This window comes from Botryllus schlosseri, chromosome 2, assembly GCF_051294905.1.
Source record: "Botryllus schlosseri isolate E-star chromosome 2, Bs_hap1, whole genome shotgun sequence".
NCBI classification, from domain to species: domain Eukaryota; kingdom Metazoa; phylum Chordata; class Ascidiacea; order Stolidobranchia; family Styelidae; genus Botryllus; species Botryllus schlosseri.
In genome coordinates, this window is record NC_137237.1 from 13,598,004 (window position 1) to 13,616,865 (window position 18,862).

General features: G+C 40.2%; 1 protein-coding gene and 1 non-coding gene across 2 annotated transcripts; both read right to left on the minus strand.

Moving 5' to 3' along the window:
• Nucleotides 1-387: 387 nt before the first annotated feature.
• On the minus strand, nucleotides 388-937 carry LOC145433682 (large ribosomal subunit protein eL14-like). Its single transcript, XM_080310850.1, has one exon. It carries the CDS (start codon nucleotides 824-826, stop codon nucleotides 413-415), a length of 414 nt encoding a protein of 137 aa, XP_080166976.1. The 5' UTR covers nucleotides 827-937; the 3' UTR covers nucleotides 388-412.
• Nucleotides 938-1,680: 743 nt separating this feature from the next.
• On the minus strand, nucleotides 1,681-1,751 carry Trnag-gcc (transfer RNA glycine (anticodon GCC)). Its single transcript has one exon. It is a non-coding gene; the product is annotated as a tRNA-Gly (tRNA).
• Nucleotides 1,752-18,862: the final 17,111 nt, after the last annotated feature.

Sequence of the window (18,862 nt, forward strand, 5' to 3'; positions counted from 1 at the left end):
TAAGCATTGGTAATTTCTTTCATTGTTCCAATGCAGCTGGTTTAGATTCCCTTGGTATACTGCACTTCATATAACATGCAAGCACCCTGTTGCCTCGTACACAACTTCAACCACATTAGTAACGCTGCATAATGCATATATACTTCCCGGAGTGGAATTGGTGGTAACGTCACATGTTATACTTTTCTTTCTGCGGGATAACTTGATTATTGTATGTAAGAAACCCTTGTCACGCACAACTTATTGCTGAAAGCAACAATCTAAATAGCAGTTACCTGTATATATCACTATTAGACGGAAGGTTTACTTGTCAGAAAAATGAGCCTGTATTCCTCAAATCAAACTGCTCGAATTTACTAGAGAAGCGGAATTGAATACTAGACTTGCTTGTTTGTTATAGGACCATATATTTTCAGACATTCAGCGCTGCTTTTTTCAGCTTATTCACCTCCCGGTTTACAATGGCACGCCTCTTCTGCTTGAGCTTGATGAGGCGGAATCTGTCGAAATCGGTCATTTTAGATTTTCTTTCTTTTGCATCAATTTTCTTCGCCCAGCTCGTCTCGGCCCACTTGGCATTGACATCTTCTTTCAGCCAGTTTTTCCTCACGTTTCCAGAACGTGCACCAAACGCGATAGGAATTCTGAATTTTGTCAATTGAATTTGCTTCAGATTGACGATCACTCTAGGCACATCAGAGCATGGCCCGTCCACGAGAAGCCTATTCTGGTCAACGACATTGACGATAGCTGCCAGCTTTCCAGAATGTGGTCCGACTGCGATGTAGACAACTTTACCGATCTCAACAAACTTCTTGTAAACCATCTTTGCGATTATAAGTTGGCTACTTGATGGCCAATTCCTCGCTAAATAGAATACGCACTACACACCGAGGAAATCGCGATGGAAAAAGATAGACTCGAGCAACGACAACACGGCGTGATAACCGGAGAGCTCTTGCCACATGATGTGTGCTTACATTTTTATATAAAGATGGTTTTAGATGATTCACTGTGGCAAAATCTTGTCATCGACATTTTTATATTAAAAAAATGAGTTATTGAAAATATATATGAATTATTTTACTGACGGTGAAAATCCAACGCCGCAGTTAGATGGCTCAAATGTGATAGATAATCATCCGTATCCGGAGTCCGGTAGAATCGGCAAAACCAAGCGCGCTTATTTATAGCTTTGATCAAAGAAACTAGTCTGCAATACAAGATACAACATACATTATACATATACATACATACATCCACCAGAATTTCGTACATTCATTTTAACGAACAGGTATTTAAATTATATACTGTAATGTGAGTAGCTGAAGAGGGATTCTAGTAAATTCGGAAAGAGGTAATTTCGGACCATTTCGGACAGGTAACTTCGAACCATAGCCTTTACAAATGGAGTAGATGTCGGGCCGGTAAATTGGAACAAATGTAAGTAATTACGATTTACAATGTGCAATAATACCGGTGTACGAACTCGAATTGAAAAGTCACCAAAATGCACCCAATGCTGGATTGGACGCCTGCTCAAATCGGGCGGGTTTGCTCTAACCATACGGTATGCAAATCTCAGTGCTATAAAATTTTTGATCTCAATAACATTAGAAATTATTTCAAATTCTACAGAAGCTTTGAAACCCAGATCCACAACAAAAGCAACAGAAAAAGTGCATTGGTCGGGAATCGAACCCGGGCCTCCCGCGTGGCAGGCGAGAATTCTACCACTGAACCACCAATGCTGACGAGTGCGAGCGAGCAATCTGCTGATATAATGTTTAGGCAACTACGTATCGTATACTTTATGTACCTGCATGAACCACTGGACTATATAATTGTATAGTATCTTAATATTGAGATGAACCTGAATATTTTCGGCTGACACTCGTCAGAGCTAATCGTCAGCAACTAGTAGAGAATTGCACATCAACAATCGTATCATAGAATATGACGTCACCAGCATGAGCGTTCAATCAGATAGCTAATCTACGTAGGTTAGTTATCTTCAACCAATCTGTTTTATTGATATTTTCATAATTTCAGATCATCATCATCATCATTGGTTTATTAGCAATTTTATCAGTTCAATACACCACAAAAATGCGATACAATGAAAAGACAGGAAGATGTCTAAGCGACAAGGAGTAGTCTATGGAATCTGACACCCACCTTGGCCTAGGCGATGTAAAGAGGAGGCATGCACACTGAATGAAAGTAAAGAAGTTAGTATAGAAGAAGAATGCGACAAGAAATAGGGCGGCATGTCATGGGAAGCGAGCAGAGATGAGCGGATTTGAAATTTCTATGTCCTAATCCAATCCAAATCCGAACCTTCAAATCCAAATCCAAATCCTAATCCATAACTTTTTCATATTCAAGTCCATGTCCAATCCTAATCCGATTCCAACTGGAAATTCAGAAAAAATACTAATATATGCAATGGAGGGATTCGAAAATTTTCTTTCACAACCAACGATTCACTTGATTCAAGATAACTTAGTAACCATAAGTACAATATTAACTGATCTGAATAAAGTTTGTCGCCATTCGCCATACGACATTTCAATCCCCCAGAAAATAGGTAAATCCAATCCAAATCCTAATCCGTTCTGAAAAAAATGTCTAATCCAAATCCAATCCAAATCCGACAAAATTTCACAAATCCTGTTTTTTCAAAACCTAATCCTAATCCATGCTCATCTCTGGAAGCGAGATCGATAGGTCAGTCGTGGTCCGGTAATCTTGAGGATGGACTGTATTTATTTAGTAGTAATTGCTTGTATTTCGACTTGAATGTGGACACTGGACATGCTCGTCGACTGTCGGATGTCCGGCGGGATACTGTTCCACACATCAGGTCCGGCATATTTGATGGAGCGATGATCTTTTCGGTCGATCATATGATATTTGGACGACGTGGACGCGCGTGTGTTGTACTTGTGCGCTTTTGATTCGGAGGTGATAATGCCAGATAATGCCAAATATCTCGGAGTTTTACTGGACTCGAACATGTCCTGGAAGAGTCATATTCAGTCCCTAGAAACTAAATTATCACCGAAGTGCGGCCTGTTCTACAGCCTTGGGCGCTTCATGCCAGCATGGGTTCTTCTGATACTCTTTAAATCCTTAATCCAATCGAAGTTACATTATGGCAGAGGTCTCAAACTCAAATGTGCTCGCGGGCCAATTTCTTAGTTTTGATGACGCCACGGGCCGCACCACGAATAATAGGGATATTCAACGCAGAATTTTCTAGTAGGCCTTGTTTGACGGGAGCTTGAAGACATAGGCATTCCACAAACATCATGAAAATGTAATTTACTATTGTACTATTCACGCTTGACACGGAAAAATCATATTTTCAAATATTTGAATGAAATTGTTTTTATGGCGGGCATTATTTGTTCAAATAATGAATTATAGACATCATATCATGAATTCATGACATCGTCAAACTGTCGGGTTATAATATTGAAGCTAGTGGACCTTTGACGTGCCACAATTTTATGTAGAATATTTTAAAATCTATACTGACGATTGATCTGATAGCTGAACATTTGAGCGGTGTAGCCTAATCCGGGTTATGATATAGTCGTGGTAGGTAGGCTATTGTTATGTCATTGCCAAAGTCAAATTAAATCAGCGTCAGACTTTGCCTTCGATAATTATTGGAACATATCAATTACAATTTGAATATTCATTATTGAGCCATAGTAATAGCATTGTTTCTTAATATTAGGGATCGTACCCCGCGTGCTTCCAATAAGATTTCTCGTAGCACCTGGACATTTTCAACACAATTTCTGTTTGTACCTATATAGAAATTAGAAAGCCCATACACGTAAAATCGCGGGTAGCGGGAAGACCATTTTTCAGCTGAATAAATTGATCAAGAAAATATTCCACAGAGCATAGGCCTAATTCCACAATGCATTTCGTACCCCATGATGTGGTGCTCCGTACCACGAAGGGGTCTACGGACCGTGATTAAGAACCCATGGAATAGAAATGTTCAATCGCCGATGAATTCATTGGTGTTACAGCTGTGGAGCGTACTACTACCTTACTCGCCGCCGATGATAATAACATGGATAAAGAGATCAAACAACACCCAGCATGTAACCAACTATACGTCACGGGGGTCACATAATGCCGATGGTTGCCATACTGACCTGATTAGATAGCTATATATACCCTACGCAACGCAAGCTACGACCTTTTGATATATTACTATTCCCCATGACAGTTTCATAGATTGTTGCATCCGCAGGATTGCCAAGTCACCGTTCCGAGTTGCAAGTCCTTTTGCGATTTTAACGTTTGACTCGACTCAACTAGAGTAATTTTTATTTAATCACCCAGTCAATCCGAAATCGAGTAATTTTACGAAAGATCGCACAAAACCAAATCACAATTTTCAGTCTCGAATCATCAACGGGTCATGTTTTATCATCATGAACTGGAAATGTGACGTAATAGTTGATCTTCTACCGCATGGTAGCTTTTAAAAGTGACGTGATAGTGTAGTTTGTTGAGATTTCATTGTTTTTATAGCAGTTTTGGGGTGAACTTCAAGTTCTTATATCTAAAAAAGATATGTGGCACTGGAATATATTGTCGAACATTTGAAATTCGAAAAATGCCGTCGCGGGCCGCACAAAATGCTCTCGCGGGCCGCGTGTTTGAGACCTCTGCATTATGGCATCCTCTGTTGGGGGGCTGCCAGTAAAACTGCACTCAAGCCACTGCAGAAACTACAGCATAAAGTGCTCCGAATCATAGCTAGGGCCCCAAAGGGGCCTGGCTGCCCATCCAATAAGTCGCTGCTGAAGAGATTCGGCGTCCTAAACATAGAAGATATGCGGAAACTAGAAATCGCCAAGTTTATGTATCAGTTTCACTGCGGTCGTTGCCCCGAATATTTCAATGACTTCTTTACCTCCGAATCAAAAGCGCACAAGTACAACACACGCGCGTCCACGTCGTCCAAATATCATATGATCGACCGAAAAGATCATCGCTCCATCAAATATGCCGGACCTGATGTGTGGAACAGTATCCCGCCGGCCATCCGACAGTCGACGAGCATGTCCACATTCAAGTCGAAATACAAGCAATTACTACTAAATAAATACAGTCCATCCTCAAGATTACCGGACCACGACTGACCTATCGATCTCGCTTCCCATGACATGCCGCCCTATTTCTTGTCGCATTCTTCTTCTATACTATCTTCTTTACTTTCATTCAGTGTGCATGCCTCCTCTTTACATCGCCTAGGCCAAGGTGGGTGTCAGATTCCATAGACTACTCCTTGTCGCTTCGACATCTTCCTGTCTTTTCATTGTATCGCAAATTTGTAGTGTATTGAACTGATAAAATTGCTAATAAACCAATGATGATGATGATGAGGTAAAGAAGTCATTGAAATATTCGGGGCAACGACCGCAGTGAAACTGATACATAAACTTGGCGATTTCTAGTTTCCGCATATCTTCTATGTTTAGGACGCCGAACATCTCTTCAGCAGCGACTTATTGGATGGGCAGCCAGGCCCCTTTGGGGCCCTAGCTATGATTCGGAGCACTTTATGCTGTAGTTTCTGCAGTGGCTTGAGTGCAGTTTTACTGGCAGCCCCCCAACAGAGGATGCCATAATGTAACTTCGATTGGATTAAGGATTTAAAGAGTATCAGAAGAACCCATGCTGGCATGAAGCGCCCAAGGCTGTAGAACAGGCCGCACTTCGGTGATAATTTAGTTTCTAGGGACTGAATATGACTCTTCCAGGACATGTTCGAGTCCAGTAAAACTCCGAGATATTTGGCATTATCTGTGTTGGAAACGGGCTGACCAGCGATATTAACGGTTAGGTTATTTTTTGAATTAACTGTCAGCAATTGCGATTTGGAGGCGTTTATGCAAAGGTTGTTCTGGGCCGTCCACTCATGGACTTTGGGCATTTGGTCACCAGTCAGGGCATCTAGCTCTGCCGTCGAAGATGCGGAAGAGAGGAGGTGAGTATCATCAGCGAACAGTGTGGTGTTCAATGAGGAGGTTTCAAAAATGTCGTTGACATATAAGGTGAAAAGGACCGGTCCAAGTACTGAGCCCTGGGGCACACCACAGGTCACCGGGTGAGGAGAGGACAAGGTGTCTGAGATCGCAACCATTTGTTGGCGTCCAGTGAGGTAACTTTTCATGAGCTCAAGTTGTGGGCCCCGAAGTCCGTAACGCGCCAATTTCGAGATGAGAATTTTATGATCTACGCAGTCAAACGCTTTTTTTAGGTCGAGAAAAATGCTACATCCCACATTTCGCTTCTCTGAGATATCATAGTACTGTTCGGCCACTGTTAGGAGGGCATGAGCGGTTTGGTGTTTGTTTCGGAAGCCAAATTGTTGAGGGGAAATGACAGACATTTTGGCGAGGAATGAGGACAGGCGGGAGAGGAGCAACTTTTCGAATACAATCCCGATGCATGGGAGAACGGATATCGGACGGTAGTTGGTGACATTAGTTCTATCCCCAGCTTTGTGTACAGGGACTACTCTGGCTTTTTTTAGATAGCTTGGGTAGACTCCATTTTCTATCATGAAGTTGAAAAAATGGGCCATATATTGACCGATATGCAGGCTTATCATTTTTAAAAACCATGATGGGATTTGGTCATAGCCGTCGGCCTTGTGCGATTTCAGTTTGTGGATGGCTACTTCTACTTCGTATTTGGTCGTAGGTTCAAGCACAATTGACTGGGATATCGATCTCACCTCTGACCTGGCCGACACAGGTTTTGTAATAGAAGAAGCAATATTTGGGCCTACGTTACAAAAATATTCATTGAAGTGATTCGCGATGGCCGCCGGGTCTGAAAGTTTGTTTCCGGTATCCGAATTCACAATTTCCGAAACAGACTTATGGCCTTTTTTCCGATGTAGGAGAGAGTTAAGTCCTGACCATGTTTTTCGAGTGTCCTTTATGTGTCTGTTGAAAAATCTCTCATTGTACTTTGCTTTTGCCTTGGAAATGAGATGCACGGTGCGATTCCTGAAACGTCGAAATCTTTCTCGTTCATGTTCTGGGCAGTTCTTGGTGTCTATTCGGTTATGCCACCGGTTACGTTTACGGATAAGTTGAATCAGCTTTGTGGTCATCCACGGATTTCGCTTCAATTTTCTTTGACTTCTCGAAAGGCGCTGTAGAGGTGCAAATTGTTCCAGCAGTGATTTGATAGCAGACATAAACTCTACAAATTTTTCGTCAAAGTTGTTTACCGAGATGTGGGGGATGGCTGATGTTTTAAATTGATTGAATGCGGCATCATCGAGCGCTTCTTCGTCCACTAACTATCGTCGATTTGCTTCGGACCGCCAGTGCAAAACGAGACTATGGATAGGGTTACCATATTTTAGAATCGGGAAAGGAGGAAAAATTTTCAAACCCAGAATTCCGGAGAAAAATCTAGAGAAAATGGTAAATTGGTAAATTTGTCTTGGTCGGTTGACACTAAAAAAATGTCATTTTTCCGGCTCGCCTCCCAAAATGCCCGCCAGAGCTTTACTTCGGTGCTGATTTACGGTATATCACTTCAATTTCGCACTGAATTTGACCAAAATTCTCAAAAAAGAGGACAAAATCTCAAAAAGGAGGACATTTGGGCGTCCTCGCAGGACATTTTGATGGGCGAAATCGCATGTTGTGCATCCCGCGCTATATTTTCATCGGTTCAATGCACGATATATAAGTAATTTAAAATTTGAAGGATTATATTATCCATCCATATTTAAGAACTATTTAAGGTATTAGTTTATGTTTATGTTGATTTTATATAGAGTGAAATCAATCACAACCCCGTGAAGAATATGGCTCGAAGTATGATGTCTTTTTACCCTTTAAGGTCGGCACACCGATAGTCGATCAACAAGAGAAAGGGTGGTAGAATCACGGAAATAACCGAACCCTGAGATTCACATCAGCACTGCTGTATGGCCGTTCCGACAGATGATCATGTTAGAATTGGCATGGTAAGGTATTATCTGTTCTGGTATTGAACTTATGGCTGTTGCAAGATTGGTCTTCAGTAGATAAATGGTTATACCAAAATATGAGCAAAGATATTCAGCATTGAAAAGATATTTTACCGGGGCAAAAGTAATAGAGTGTTACGATTGCCCCTGACACGCTTGACCATGATTAGCGTCTTAGTATGGTAGGCTACCTTCCCGGCGATGCAAGTCCTAGTTTTCCTATCATCACGGTAGACTATTGTAACATTGTCCCAGCTACATATATTACGTTGTAAATGCTTGAGGTACTATCCGTCAGAACAAAGTATTCCAGACCAGACAATGTTTACTCAAGGGTCCAAAATTTCGTTTTTTTCAAATTATTCTGGGGTTGAGCGTCGTAGCTCAACGCAACTCCAGGTATGGTAGGAAAGATAACTACCGCATGCGCACTCAAAATAGCAAGGCGATATCTCCAACCTACTAGCGGCGAGGTCGATTGTTACATTTGCCCCTAGTCACATTTGTCCCCGGTCTCCCCTACCATTAACCGGGTCGGTTTCGTACCACCTTCGCAGGTGACCGAATGCCCAATCCATTGTGCACGCTGAACAACAGCACCTTGGTAGAAAATGCCTAATATTTGTAGGGAGATGATGGAATGAATGTGGTATTCAAATGCCAAAATTCTATGGGGCGTAGCCTGGAAGAGTTCAAACTTCTATTTCTTTAGTTTAATGCAATAATAAAAGTTGAGCTCCCGTTTCGTTGTTCAATTTGTTTGTTTTTAGTTAGAAATAAGATTGTTATAATTGCCTCGCATAGGTGGTACAATTGCCCCTGCGTACGGCGCAATTGTAACATTTGAGCGGCGATTTTCGCGACCCAAAATTTCCATGATTGAGTGTTGATTGAGTTCCATTTTAGTTTTTATATCAACTATCGAGTTGTTGGCTTCTTTATATAAAACTTTGGAAGTGAAATTTCCACGAGAACAACACGTAATATTGAGTATTAGACAATCCCAAAAGTGTTACAATTGTCCCCGGTCTCCCCTAGACGCTCACGCTCAGTCACGGGCCGGGGTATTCAATGTATTTCCAAGTAGGTAGCCTATTATTTGACGGGACCTTGTATAGACTGGCATAATACAAACATCGTAAAAATGTGGTTTACTATCGTAATATTCACGCATGAGGCATGACACGAAACAAATCATATTGTTAAATATTTGAATAAAATTGTAGGCTAACTTGGCATAACTTGTCAAAATAATGAGATACAGACACAATGCGAGGGGGAAATGCATATCATTGCATGGTAAAAGCTGTTGCGCTACAATTTTGTAGCTATAGCGGGTATTTGACGTGCCACAATTATGGGTAGAATATTTTAGTATTTAACAAGGATTGATCTGACATCACAGCATTTGAGCAGTGTATCCCAATCCAGGTTACATTTCATTTTATTCTACTCGTGGTCCAGCTGCAACCCCCAAAATCAGCTTTGCAATGTTGCAGTGTAACGAAGTTTGGTATTGTGACGCAATTTGAGAAGCAGCGGAAACAGCAAGCGTATTGGGCATTGTTTGCGTAAGCGATTGAGCATTCACTCTCGTGCGGACTTGCCCCTAAGCTGCACCGTATTATTCCAGCCGGCATCGCATTGTGTGTCTTGTATATTGCATTGTACATGTGTCTTGGGCAGATGAAAATATAATCTGTCCATTGATTGATTGATTGATTGATTGATTGATGCAACATTCGAGGCTGATTTTAGGGGTTCCAGAACCACGAGCAGAATAAAATCTATATTTTCGCAATCAGTACCAACTCATACATATACTATGATTTGTGATGATGTACGCAGGAGAGGTTAATTGGGGTTCGACATCGAAACCCTGTCCATCTGATATGCCAATAATTCTATCCCCAATATTTATAAGCTAATTTGCAATGAAGTGATTGGTATCAAGCTGTTGTTTTTCGACCGAACAATACGACCATGACACATTCCAAGGCGAAGCCGGAGTTTATTGGGTCAAGTTATTTAACTTGAATATTTTCTTCGCGCCTCGCGCGATTTAATGTCTTTAGATGGCTTGATTTTATAATCATTATAGACGCAGGTCATAGTATGGTATGGTATGGAACGAAATTTCGGTATGGAATATGGAAGAGTGCAAGTATGGTATAGTATGGAAATTTCACAAGTATGGTATGGAATGTCATTTCCATACTTCCATACTTTTCGATACTTTGGCAGTTTTGCCAGAATATTGTCAATGATCTTACTTTCGAATTGTCAAATTGATCGCACACCTCAGAAAATCGCTCACTGTCAATGTTCATATCTCAAATTGCGATTTATCACTCACCCACCCCGGTCGACATCTAGTTGAAGACAAAAAAGTAGCGCAATACGCGCATATGAAGGAAAATAATATTAATAATGAATATCCGAATCAAATCAAATTTAATCACAAAAACGAACGATATTCGACCGCTGTCGCGTTACAACTTGCATTTCGCATATCGTAACTGCCACTCCGCAAACTCCCAAAGAAGTTTTAAAATCGTAGATTCTGAGAATGTAAAAGTTACATGAATCTTTTTATGAATTTGTTGAGCTTGGAAATAATTTTCTGCGCTTTGGTGGGATTATTATCACGTAATGTCTATTTGACATAACCGTCATTGTAATTCAAAAATATGTAGCTTGTCTTGGAGCGACGTTACGATATGCCGGCCTCCAACACGCATTGAACTTCATAAAATTTGGATAACTCTGATATAAGAATTATATGGCTAATGAATCTAATGTGTGGCCCACAAAATGTCGAGAAAAATTGGCATTTGATCCGCTGTACACACATATCAAAAATAGAATATCACTTGAGAGTTTGGTTAAGTTGCGAAAGTTTGGAAAAAGAATCAAATATAATGTGGAAGAATTGTCAAGTATGTTATGGAACGATTGGGCGGGTATGGAGTATAGAAAATTACCAATTCCATTCCATACCATGTGCATCGGCGAGGTTTTGAAATCAGTTCCGACACATTGACAGATCCAGGGTCCATCCACAATTGTAGTAAATCGTCGTGCATTACAATAAAGTAGAATACTACTAAATTTTTTCTTCACGCTTCGTGTGATTTAAATGTCACACTTTTTCTTGCTTATAATGTTTGTACCCCTGCTGAAAATTGAAAAAAAAAACTAATTTACGCGATTGAGTCTAACTATATTCGAAATTATACGAGATAAAAACTTTTCTCGTTTGCGCTCACAGAAAGATCTTCGACGATGAAACCTAGGCACAAAATGATTGTCGCATATCAGCGGAACCATCATCGATATCGATATGTCCAGATGCCGAATACCTCTGTCCTTGAAAACTGAGCACAGCGGGCGGTATATACGGTAGACCCGCAATATAGTCAGTATAATGATATTATTGACCTAGTTCATTCATGAAGTTTGGAAATTTTTCGCGTTTCGCGCGACTAGTGACCCGCGCACTCGTTCGTCCATTGGATGTGGCCCTATAGTCGAAAAGGTTGGCCACCCCTGCTTTAAATCATTATTCCAATCAAAGTTAAAATTTGGCACCATCTGTTGGGGCGGCTGCCGGTGTTAGCGCACTGAAGCCACAGCAAAAACTACTACACAAATACAACAAACAATTTCTACTGAATAAATGCTAGTTAATCTTCTAGTTTACGGACCACGACCTGACATATCGATCTCGCTATCCGACATATGCTACCTTGTTTTGTCACACCATGTCGTTTTATATTATCTTCTTTTACTTTTCATTCAATGTGCACGCCTCCTTTTTTACATCGCCTAGGCTAGGTGGCAAGTCTGATTTCGAAAACTACCCCAAGTCTTTTCGACACCTTCCTATCTTTCATTATATCGCAGTCCTGTGGTGCATTTAAATGATGAAAGTTTTAGCAATAAATTGAATTGAATTGAACTGTAGGAATTTCGAAATATCAGTTTTTTCCATGGCTCACAAATAAACCGGCATTGTGTCTTGCATTTCGTCAGCGTTGCAAGTCTTGAGTGGATGAAAATAATGACCTTGTCATTTACAGGGGATGTCTAGATATCCCTAGTCTCGTTTTGCACTGGCGGTCCGAGGCAAATCGACGGTCGCATTACGATCAAGCTTGTTCCAGAAGAGGGCGCTCTCTATTAGCATATCTGAATATTTCCAATGATCTGATTCTGACAACGTCCCGCGACTGAACGTGTACCAAACTGTACCATTAAAAAGACATCACACTTCGAGCCATATTCTTCACGGGATTGCGATTGATTTCACTTCATATAAAATCAACATAAACATAAACTAATATCTCAAATAGTTCTTAAATATGGATGGATAATATAATCTTTCAAATTTTAAATTACTGATATATCGTACATTGAAATGATGAAAATATAGCGCGGGCTGCACAACATGCGATTTCGCCCATCAATAGCTGCACAAAACTGGAATTCGCGAAAAGATTTACTGAAAATTAGAAATAAAATCATCATTTAAGAGTGTGCGCATTTTAGATGCGCGTCCGTGTTTGTGTGGAATACTTATATTATATTTTTTATTCCTAAAATGTATATTATTGTATATTCCGCATATTGTACGCGAATCGACAATGCGACCGGTAGTACACGATTGGGAGCTCTCAAAAATCTATACAATTTTGACGATTGAGAAAATACAAAATACCAGAGAAAGGTGGTTATTCATGTTGATATATTCGAATCATATAGAATTGGAATTCGAAAGAGGCGATTAGATTCTAAAGTCCAGGTTCACATGGAATCGAATTGTCCAGCATCGCAGCTAGGGTTGCATTTAAAACAAACGGTGTCTTTTAAAAAAAGGCCGTTTAAAAAAACAAAATTGTGTTTTTTTAAGTGGTAAAGACATGCCATAATTGTGTGAATACTTTACAAAAAACATGCTGTATGAGCCTACGGACAATTACCACCCGATATAGCCGACGTATATCGATATGGGATGGTTGCAACCTTCGAAATAGTCGGTTTAACAGCAATAGTAAATATATTTCGTCAAAGGAGCTATTTTTACCCTATATTTTCAATTGTCAAAGTCAATCCACTGTGACGTCACAATTGAATATTCGTGACGTTATGGCTTTGCAAAAACACAAAAAACAATAAAAAACATGTTTTAAATTCGGGCCTTGTTATAAACATGTTTGTTTTAAATTGTTTTTTGTTTTAAATGCTGCCCTAATCCCAGCTCGTGATTGAAATTTAATACGGCTTGGAAACATATGTCACGGTGAACCCACCAATAACCATCATTCATTCTACGATGATACATTCAGAATGCAAGTGCTTCATGCAAAATACAGCGAAAGCTGGCGCAATGACGTATGTTACGCGCAACAGATATCCGACAGGCTCTGTAACGTCATCGCGATAATTTTCCCAGACTTCATCAAACCGACGAACGGCATGCCCTCCGAATCAGAACTCCTATTACGAGTAATCGCGGCCACTAATCGAAGAGCAGTTGTCAAAAAAAGATCGATTCGACACTTCACCAAGTTCGTGAACGATTACGCTTTAGCTTCGGCATGGCCTAAATTAAGAAATCTGACGTCAAACTAGGACGAACGCGTAGTTGTGACGCGGCGTTGTAAACAACCAATTGAGGAAATATCATGTGTGAATTGATTGTGTTAATTGAAATGGCGGCGATTTGAAATTGTTTGTAGTTTGGGAATTAAGTAATCATGCATCTTCGATGATCCTGCCAAGAGAAACAGGCCACGAGGCCATTGGGAATGGGATACAGTCATCGACGTAAGAGGCGTGGGGATACGGACAAACAATTGCAATACCGGCAATACTGACGTCAGAATAACAGCACTGCCACTATATGCCGGACACAGAATCGGAATAACGAAATAGCGCGGTTATCGAGCGTGGAGTTTACATTGCTTGGATGGTAGCCTAAAATCACGAAAATATACTTAACAAAAATCCGCATTGTTTTTGCAACGAGGCAAAATGAATGTACTGAATTAATCTCGTGTCTCACTGGAGTTTTGTTGGTCAATTGCGCCTCATTCCATGCGAAATAAACAATTTGAAACAATGATATCCTTTTACAACTATGACGACGATTTCCGACGGCAGAAATTCTTGTCTGACTTGATATCATATTGACATTGTCACCAGATAGCATACAAAGAAAACTACATCGTCGTTTTTTGTGTAGTTTACTTTTCAGTGGCATTTTTACCGATTTAGTTCGAATATAGTTCATTTTCAATAATCTATGGAAGAATAGAACACGTGAAATAAATACTAGCTGCTTAAATGGGGCGCGTCACAAGCTACTATAAGGCGTACAAAAGGAAACGCCGTCACGCAGAATACAAATCTGCCCATTCCCCCATTCTAATGGATAAATAACTTCGAAATAGCTATCACCATGCCATTCTTTCGATCATCGAATCGCATATTATCTTCTCGTGTCGTTTTTATCCGGCTGAAACCTTTTAGTTGCCGTGCATCAAATAAACATCTAACGCCGCAAATTCTTTTGGTAAATTCGATTCATGTCAAATACCCACTGCGAGGATACGTTTAGCGTCATATGCTATCTTTCAGTAATTTGCCATTGCGTCTCACGTTACAAAGGTACCTTCTGCGGTATTTGTTTGAGCCGTGTACCTTTCCCACGGCGGACTCCAGCCGCGCGCCGCAGGTGGGGAAACTGCCTCTTATAACGATCGTACTCATTCAGGTTTATCGCATTAGTCATGGTGTGCAAAAACTGTCTTTTTTCATTACAGTCGCGGCAATATTAGCCGGATGACCCCCAACAATCGATAGATATTTCAAAGTGTATTGGTAGTCACACCTGAACCGTGAGATTTGGAAGGAACTGGAAACGTTTTGTGATAAGTCAAGCGAAATTAAATTTCATGTGTCGGCAAACGCAAGTATATGAACGCATTTTAAAATCTTTATTGGCTTGGAGTATATTAGCACTTCGAATATTCAGTGACAGTGTGTGATGATATTTCCATATCGTACGTACGCACTTCTATCTGGAGTTGTTTTATCATAAAATTTAGTCATTAAAAATCACGACCGGATGCTTGAGATTTCATCACCCTTCATGTGACGAAATTCGTTGTTAGATTTGAACTGATTTGAGGTGCACATACAAATCCCGAAATCGATTACACTGTGGAAATCATACAACGTGCCTGACTTCAGCCCATTCTATTTCCTAAGGTATTGCTGACAATATATTTTCTGATGAATATTGAATGAGTATCGACCAAGAGGTGTCGAAGATGAGGCCACGGTTACCTTTGTGTGAAAAGGCTCTTCAATAAAATCCTCGCCTTTGAACAATTGAAAAAGCAACTTATAGCTCCTATATGTATTTGCAATGACATTGGAATATAGAAGATGTCATTACGATCTCGCAAACATTCCAAGAAATATTCACTATTCTCAATGAGGTGGCACTGGATACATTTTATTTTCATCACCAGGGACTATAGCAGGTATAGGCCTGCTTTCGTCTCCAGTTCACGTAAATACTCCGTCATCGATATATACAACGGAATTGTATCGAAACTTGACTTATGGTCGTGTTTTGAATATGTTTTACAATATATGTCTTGGAATCTTCCTTATTTAAATTCCACGTATTGCAAATCGGCTGCTTTGAATCGACTTTTTTACACATCCATCGTTTCCCTCATGTCCTGTTTCACAGATGCTCACTGCTCACAGTTCCAGCAACGACGTGAATGATTATATTTTTTCTGCGTGTCACGCCACGCCACATCATAGCACATCTTCATTCCACATTTGTCCATATCGACAATTATAAGATCGATACAGAATAGCATGAAATTTCCGGTCCATACAATCTCTGCGTCATAAATTAGTTTTCGGAGTTAGTTGTGCTACCTGACGGAGCCCAGGATTTACGTCATCTCACTACTATATCTATAGAAACATTCCAACGGGTGGATTGAGGAAGGCTTGTATAGTGACTTAGTGAGATCATGAGATCATGAGTTCACACGGATGTGTTTATTCACATGGACTTTAAACATTTTAGCACCACACAAACGTTCATATTTTTACGCTATCTTTCTCACCGTCGCAATTTATTTGATGCCGCCTGGCATTTTCGCCATTAAATATGAATTGCAAACGATCAAGTTCCTGTAACGCTGAGAACGTGTACAGTGGACACATTGCACAAGCACATGCATCTCTTCTCCAGTGACCTATAGTAAATGAATGAAATTTCCAATTCATGGCAGAATATACATCGATATGTACGCATCTTTTCAGCTTAGACACGAGCCCTGCGTGCCAAATTTGAACAAGCTAACAGCTCAAAGCATGGAGTCATATCACGAGGACACTGGCTATTGACAGCACAGACAAGAATGAAGGACATCTTACTACCTGGGTAGTGTAATAAAAACAGTAATTTTCGAACGAATCGGTATACCACGACTGCACATCCATTAACGAACAATAAACTAATAATGAATTCACTAATTATAAGTTCCATAAGTATTTGGCCATCGGAAGTAGGTGGCTTGACAGCCTAATGGCGCAATCGTTTGACCCACTATACCACAACATCAGTGGCATAACATTTCTATGTCATCATCAGAATCCTTCTATTAACAATTTTCATTCATTCAAAATACAACAAGATACTAGGGATGGTGTGAACCTCTGAAAGGTTCAGGTTCGTGTTAACGTGAACCTTTTTGAAAGGTTCTGTGTGAACACGAACGTGAACCTCATGACGTCACGTGACGTCATATTGGTAATTTCAACCCCATATTTCAATTAGGTGATTGCCTATATTAATCTACTGTACACGATACCGAGCGACGACTCGGGGCCACATAATAGCCCAGTACTTGAGTACATATTGACGTTTGAAACGTCGCCAAATGTATCAACTGGGGCAATCAAATGATATAATAATCCCATAAAATCAGTATCTTGCGTCGCTTTGCCAACAATTTCGACCTGATCGGACAATGTGTTCGGCGTCTGAGTATTGCCACATGGATATTGAGCAGAGTGTAAAATGGGTTTTTATACTTGCTACCGATTAACAAGTCATACAGCAGTATAGCCAACACCCCAGTCGCACGGATTTGGTTTTTATGATACAGTATACATATGTAGTCAAGATTGACCCCGTACGCCTGCTAGATTTTTACATCAGAAGACGATATCATTCTCATTGATTGGTTGAATAAGGATCATTTGCTGACAAAATACAGTGTATTTCGCTCTTGATGTCATGTGATTGCGGGTCAAGCTCACAGCACAGAGACACTAAATATGCACAAACGGAATGCTGGATATTTCGAGCAAACTTTTGTAACAATACAAGTAAATTTTTGAGATTGTCAGGGGCATGCTCGTTTAGTGTTGAATGTTTATGCTGCCAGCTCCATGCATAGAGTGGCCCGCAGTTGAAAGTCAATAAATTTGAACCAAAGATGTTATAATGAAGTGAAAATTGCAATATATGAAAAAGGTTCACAGTGCAGAACCTACCAAGGTTCTGTTGTGAACGCGAACCTCAAATTTTCCGAGGTTCACACACAGAACGCGAACGTGAACCTCACGTTCACACCATCCCTACAAGATACAAGAATTGCAATAAAATGAAAAGAAAGGAAACAGTGGAAACAATTTGCAGTTCATCAATAAAACTCCCAACCTCCGGATATACTGATAAACATCGATAAACATGATACAAGGAGACATGCGCAGATTGCACACTGATTGATTAAATTCTTTTTTGCATATGCGTATATTCATTATTGGCCGATTTTCTTTAGATATTTGTCAGTCCAAGATCTATCCGAAAAGGAGCCGTTAGCACTACCAGGCCTTTGAGCAGGCAGTTCTTTCAAAGTCGCCGAAATGATCCGCTGTCCGTGCTATCTAGACGTTGGTATTGGATTGAATCGTTTGAATATTCAAAAAAGGCTGATGTACAGTACTATGACAGTAGCGATACTCAAAAAATTATTGTGACATCATCATATGATCAGGGAATTTTACAGATTCATTGTGCGCAAAAACAAATCGTATTATGAGGGTAATATGTTCTGGCTTTAGGGCCACATGTAGATGCGATAAGTCATATGGTGTTTCAGTAAAATGTAAATGCATTCGGTGGAATTTATATATGCCTTTCATCTACAATTTGAACTTAGCACGGCGATATCACATTAATTCAATGATGTCAGTTCGTATAGAACACTGTGAAATTGGTTTTTCATACGCCACCGTCGTATATGGCATGCTGACATCGGAAGTCATAAGTTCAAGAATCGTGAAAATAGTCTTATCGACGAACAAGCATTTCTGCCGTACGTTTGGTACCAAAGACGGGAACGAAACGAGAATAACATTTAGCACCGTTGAGTGAAGTGCCAGAGCACCATTTGTTGTTAGGATCGCGAACAGGTCTGAAAGTGATCCCACCTGTCGCGTCAGAGGTGGAGTGCGGCACTTGAAAATATTCGACCTGGTAATGATTAGTTTTGATGCTAATTGAGATTATGGAAATGGAGTAAATATTGTAAAAAGCTGCCGAATAACAGCGTTTTACATAATCCCCATCCTCAAGAAATACAATTATGCATGCTTGGAAACTCGCAGGTCGTATACTACAGTCACTAAAACAATGATACGTGACCGAATAAAAATAGTTTGAATTTGAATACGTCGGCTCACGTAACGCCCACTCGTAAACTCTTAACTATTTGCCGAGTA